This window comes from Argentina silus (assembly GCF_951799395.1).
Source record: "Argentina silus genome assembly, chromosome: 7".
Lineage (NCBI taxonomy): Eukaryota > Metazoa > Chordata > Actinopteri > Argentiniformes > Argentinidae > Argentina > Argentina silus.
Window position 1 is genome coordinate 23,590,397 of NC_139661.1, and position 5,000 is coordinate 23,595,396.

General features: G+C 50.4%; 1 protein-coding gene across 1 annotated transcript in view; it reads right to left on the reverse strand.

Annotated features, from left to right (window-relative positions):
* rgmb (repulsive guidance molecule BMP co-receptor b) overlaps positions 1 to 4,556 on the reverse strand; it is an 8,402-nt gene extending 3,846 nt beyond the window's left edge. The window contains exon 1 of the mRNA XM_083673173.1: positions 4,049 to 4,556. Coding sequence (XP_083529299.1) covers positions 4,049 to 4,166 — 118 coding nt within the window. The 5' untranslated portion in view covers positions 4,167 to 4,556. The remainder of the gene's footprint in view (positions 1 to 4,048) is intronic.
* Between the last annotated feature and the right edge of the window lie 444 nt (positions 4,557 to 5,000).

A 5,000-nucleotide genomic window follows, 5' to 3' on the forward strand; every position in this document is an offset into this window, starting at 1 on the left:
ATAAACCAGGACAAAGAGCAGCTTAACTAAGATAGAGAACATTTTCCCACACAGGTAGAGATAAGACCCAGGTGGGGGTCGGAGTTCAAGAATACAAAGCTAAAGACAAAGGGAGAATCTGGGTCTGACTGCACAGAAACCATTGATTCTCAGTCGGGAAAACAACAGAGGAATCAGTGTGTTCAACTTTCTATAGGAGTGAAGAAAGACCATCTAGAACTCACAGAGGATGACCGAGAGCCAGGGAGAGAGAGAGAGAGAGAGAGAGAGAGAGAGAGAGAGAGACAGAGAGAGAAGGAGGGAGCAGGAGAGGACAAGAAGAGAGGAGAGGAGAGAGGAGAGGAGAGAGGAGAGAGGAGAGGAGAGAGGAGAGAGGAGAGAGGAGAGGAGAGAGGAGAGAGGAGAGAGGAGAGGAGAGAGGAGGGAGGCCAGGGCCTAATGCATCAGCCACTGTGTGCTCCTATTAGATTAGACCAGAGAGAGGCTCTCTAATGTAAAGGCAGCTACACACACACACACACACACACACACACACTAATAACTATCTCTGAGAGAATCCTCGCTCTGCATCCGCAACCAGAAATACACACATACGCTGTCATCTGATTATGGCAGGATTTAGGAACGGGCACCACTGAACACACACTCTTGTTATTGACACGACCTGCTTTCAGTCTCAGACACTGACGAGCAACCACACAATCATCTCATAGCCTATTCACTCACACACACACACACACACACACACACACACTCCACTATGTGTGTGTGTGTGTGTGTGTGTGTGTGTGTGTGTGTGTGTGTAGTGAGAGGGTTATTTGCATAGTGCTACCAGGTAACAGGTCCCACCAGGTGGGGGCAGTAGTGTGCTGATTATCAGGACACTGGGTCCGTACACAGACCCTACTAACAGCCTGGGTTAGAATCTCTCTCCTGGATGTTAAATACTGCCACCAACCTTCAGACACACACACACACTCTCACAAACTGACAGTTAGCCTCCCATGCTAAACACCGTTAGACGGAGCCTCTGAGGACACATTGTCCTTCTGGGGGTGTGTCCACCGAAGAGAGCTTCTGTACTCAGGAGGGTGATTCTGACTGCTGCCACTCTACTAACAACCAATTACAACCCAGAAACCCATCTGAGTGTGTTTGTTCTCATTCTAGAGTGTGTGAAGGACTTTATTAGGGAACTACTTTCCCTCATAAAACCCAGTGTGGAAGCTCAGTGTGGAAGCTCAGTGTGGAAGCTCCAGAGGGTGGAGCTCCAGAGGGTGGAAGCTCAGTGTGGAAGCTCAGTGTGGAAGCTCCAGAGGGTGGAAGCTCCAGAGGGTGGAAGCTCCAGAGGGTGGAGCTCCAGAGGGTGGAGCTCAGTGTGGAAGCTCCGTGTGGAAGCTCAGTGTGGAAGCTCCAGAGGGTGGAAGCTCAGTGTGGAAGCTCCAGAGGGTGGAAGCTCAGTGTGGAAGCTCCAGAGGGTGGAAGCTCCAGAGGGTGGAAGCTCCAGAGGGTGGAGCTCCAGAGGGTGGAAGCTCCAGAGGGTGGAAGCTCCAGAGGGTGGAGCTCCAGAGGGTGGAGCGAGGGGTTGATCTGGGATCGGGCAGCGCCTCTTACCCCTCTTACCCCACTACTCACTGGCTGCTAACACTGGCTCCCCATTGGCTCCCCTCAGGGGTTAGAGGTCAGAGGTGAATAAGGTCATTTTCTCATCCATCTGACAGGTCATGCTGCTCAGAGGCACACACATACACACACACACACACACACACACACACAGCTCAGCTCAGCTCATCTCATCACACACACTACAATACACTACGCACACACACAAATCATCCTTCTAGCCCTCCTAAATGTCCCAGAGAAACAATAGAATATATGCTTTCAGTGTTACTCATATGGGGTGACACAGTCATAACTCAACTTCTGCCCCAGCCATAACCCCAAGCCCCAAATCCCAGCCGCCCCCACCCCCCAGCCCCCTCTTTCCAGGCCCAGTCTTCTCTGGTCCCTATCCCTGTTATGAGACATCAGATGTGGACTGATCAGCCAGAGGGGTTAGAAACCTCTCCAACTCCAGGAGGTGATTCACTCAGCAGCTTTTAGGCAAACATGACTGACCTTCCCATCCTCAACCCTGATCTACCTGAACCCTGCGATCTCATCATCACCACTCTCAATCATATGACTGTCTGTCTGTCTGTCTGTCTGTCTGTCTGTCTGTCTGTCTGTCTCTCAATAAAGCAGACTTATACATAGAAACAATAGGAACCTCGACTTAGGATGCTGCAACACAGGCACACCGATGAACTGACTTTGCACACACACACACACACACACACACACACACACACACAGTGTGACAATAGCAAAATCAGGGCCCCTCCATAAGAATTGAGCACCCCAAAGAGTCAGCGGAATTCGATCTGTGCATCTCTGTCCACCATCTGGTTCAGACACAGACGCCTTTGTTGAGCCGCTCACAGACACGAGGCTGGGGGGTCGGCTGGGGGGTCGGCTGGGGGGTCTGCCGGGGCGGCCGTCAATCAGAGGAATAGTTAACGGCAGCAGTGACAGAATCATCGGCCACGTGCGCCCACGGAAGAGAAACACCTTTGCGCGTAATGTATTTAACCTACCTATGTATTTAACCTACCTATGTATTTAACCTACCTGTATTTAACCTACCTATGTATTTAACCTACCTATGTATTTAAGAGACTCCGGTTTAAAATGACACGAGACCTCCTGCTGTAAAGTATACTAGACGTATAGGCCTGTAGCTGCTGGGTGTTCGGTTGATGTGGACAACTTTTTGACATGCACGGACAAGGACTGGTAGCCAATCCGCCTAGAACCTAGTTATGTACCACTGAAAATACCAAAATGCCATTAGCCCGCGAAGTTACATGTTTACCATTTTTTAAATAACCCAAAATTAAATTCACTGTGAAATGTATAATTGACATGCGCTGCCCTGAGCGCTGCGAGCGGAAAGACTTTGGGACCGGGGACCGAGTTAAACTAATTACCGGAGGTGTGACTGCTCCACGGACACCCCTAGACAAACGCACACAGCCACACACACACACACACACACACACACACACACACACACACACACACGCTGGCCGGGGGTCTGGGGTCTGGAAGAGGACCGTCAGAGAGGTGCGGCGGGGCTGGCTGTCACAGCGCCAGCCGAGAACAGGGCGTCCTGTGTGGGCATAACGACCCGCGATCCTCAGGTCAGTGGGACCAGCTCCTTCAGGAGCGCGAAGTAGGCGACTAGCAGCTTTCTCTCTGGCAGACCTGTGTCTGTAGAATCAGCCTCTGAAATAGAGGCATGAGCAGAGTAGCCTATGTCTATTCTAACCCAATTCTAACACATAAACAGTCAACAATTGTTTTGTTATATCGCTTCTAAACAACAATCATGTGACTTTAGTTGGATAGCCTTCTATATTGTCGAGAGTTTTACATAAACTAAAATGTAGATTTATGTGGCAGAGATCATAATTATTAATTGGGCTCTAATGTTATTCCTATTTAATAATTAGGCTATAAGGCCTGCATTCTTTTTGACAGACGTGAACCCAGTCCCGTAGTAGTCGCAGTTGAGGAATTGACACTGAGAAATAAATCGACATCAGCAGAGCCACCCTTCTCTTCCCGTCCTCCACGAGCCATTAGCGAGACACGGGAGAGGGAAACACGATCCCTGCTCTAACCGCTGCGCTGCCGCTGGAGGGAGAGGGGCATTATAGGGCAATAACTCGGCTGGTTCGAGTCCTCACAGCCTACTAGGCTTGAGAAACACACTGAGGAGACACTTTCCTGACCACTAGAAATCCAATTTGTTTTTCTAAATGGTCAACAAACCGTTATAGCAGAATAAAATCATTAGATCCCGAGCGACTCCCCGTCAAAGACTAATACTTGTGCCACACGCTGGAGCTGAGCTGAAGTTTTCGTGGATGCGAACGAGTAGTCAGATACCGAGCGACTCCCGGTTACCGATAACAGAGACATACAAAAAAGTTCAAGTTACCTCTGTGAGCCCCGTAGCAGAGAGCGAGGATCAGCAGAAGCAGCGGCTGCAGGCTGGGCACCAGAGACGGGGAGACGAGGCGCTCAGCCCCGCGGTAACAGCATCCGGCTCTCCCCATCCCCGTCCATCCAGGGCCAGGAGGGGAGAGAGGACAGACCTCGACGGGGGGAAAGGGCGAGGAAGGGCGGCGGGGTTTCTGAGGAGTCAGGCCTTTTCTCTCCTTCCTCCCTCTTCTCTCCTCCTAGAGTGCGCAGGGGCATTAAAATGCAGCTGCTCCGCGGAATGCGATCCGTGAGGGCGGGGGAAAAGGAAAAGAGGGAAACAAAGTGGCGATAGAGGAATAGAAGTCGTAGCCTACCAGCAACACTTTCACTCCTTTGCTGCCTTCCTCACCATTACTCCTCACACCAGGTTAATCAGCGCTATTCCGTCCTGCTGGGGTTCAACCTTATTGTCGCGAGCAATCTCAGTTTCTCTCTCGCCCTAAACACGCACATACACACATCTCTCTCTCTCTCTTTCTCTCTTTCTCTCTCTGCTCTCTGAAAACTCCCCCCTCTCCTCGTCTCTGCTTCTCCAGGGATCGATAGCGAATCAACCAAACCCTGCAAGCGGAAAACCCGCCTTCTAGCAGGGCAGGCACCGCCCCGCCAGCGGTGGGCTTCCCGGGAGAGAGAAAGAGAGAGTGAGAGAGAGAGAGAAAGAGGGGAGGGGGGGCAGACAAGGAAAAAGCATTAGAGCGTTTATGCATTTATATCTTTGCGATTTATTGAGTTCAGAGCATGAAAGTACACAACATGCTGGATTGTGTTAGAAGTGTTCATACATGTAGGCCACATGTATGAACACTTCTTATATTATATTTGTTCAAATGAGATTATAAAGACATTATGGCAACATTTGGGCAGCATTTTGGCAATCAACAAGCTAACGTCTGTTTAGACTGAGCCTA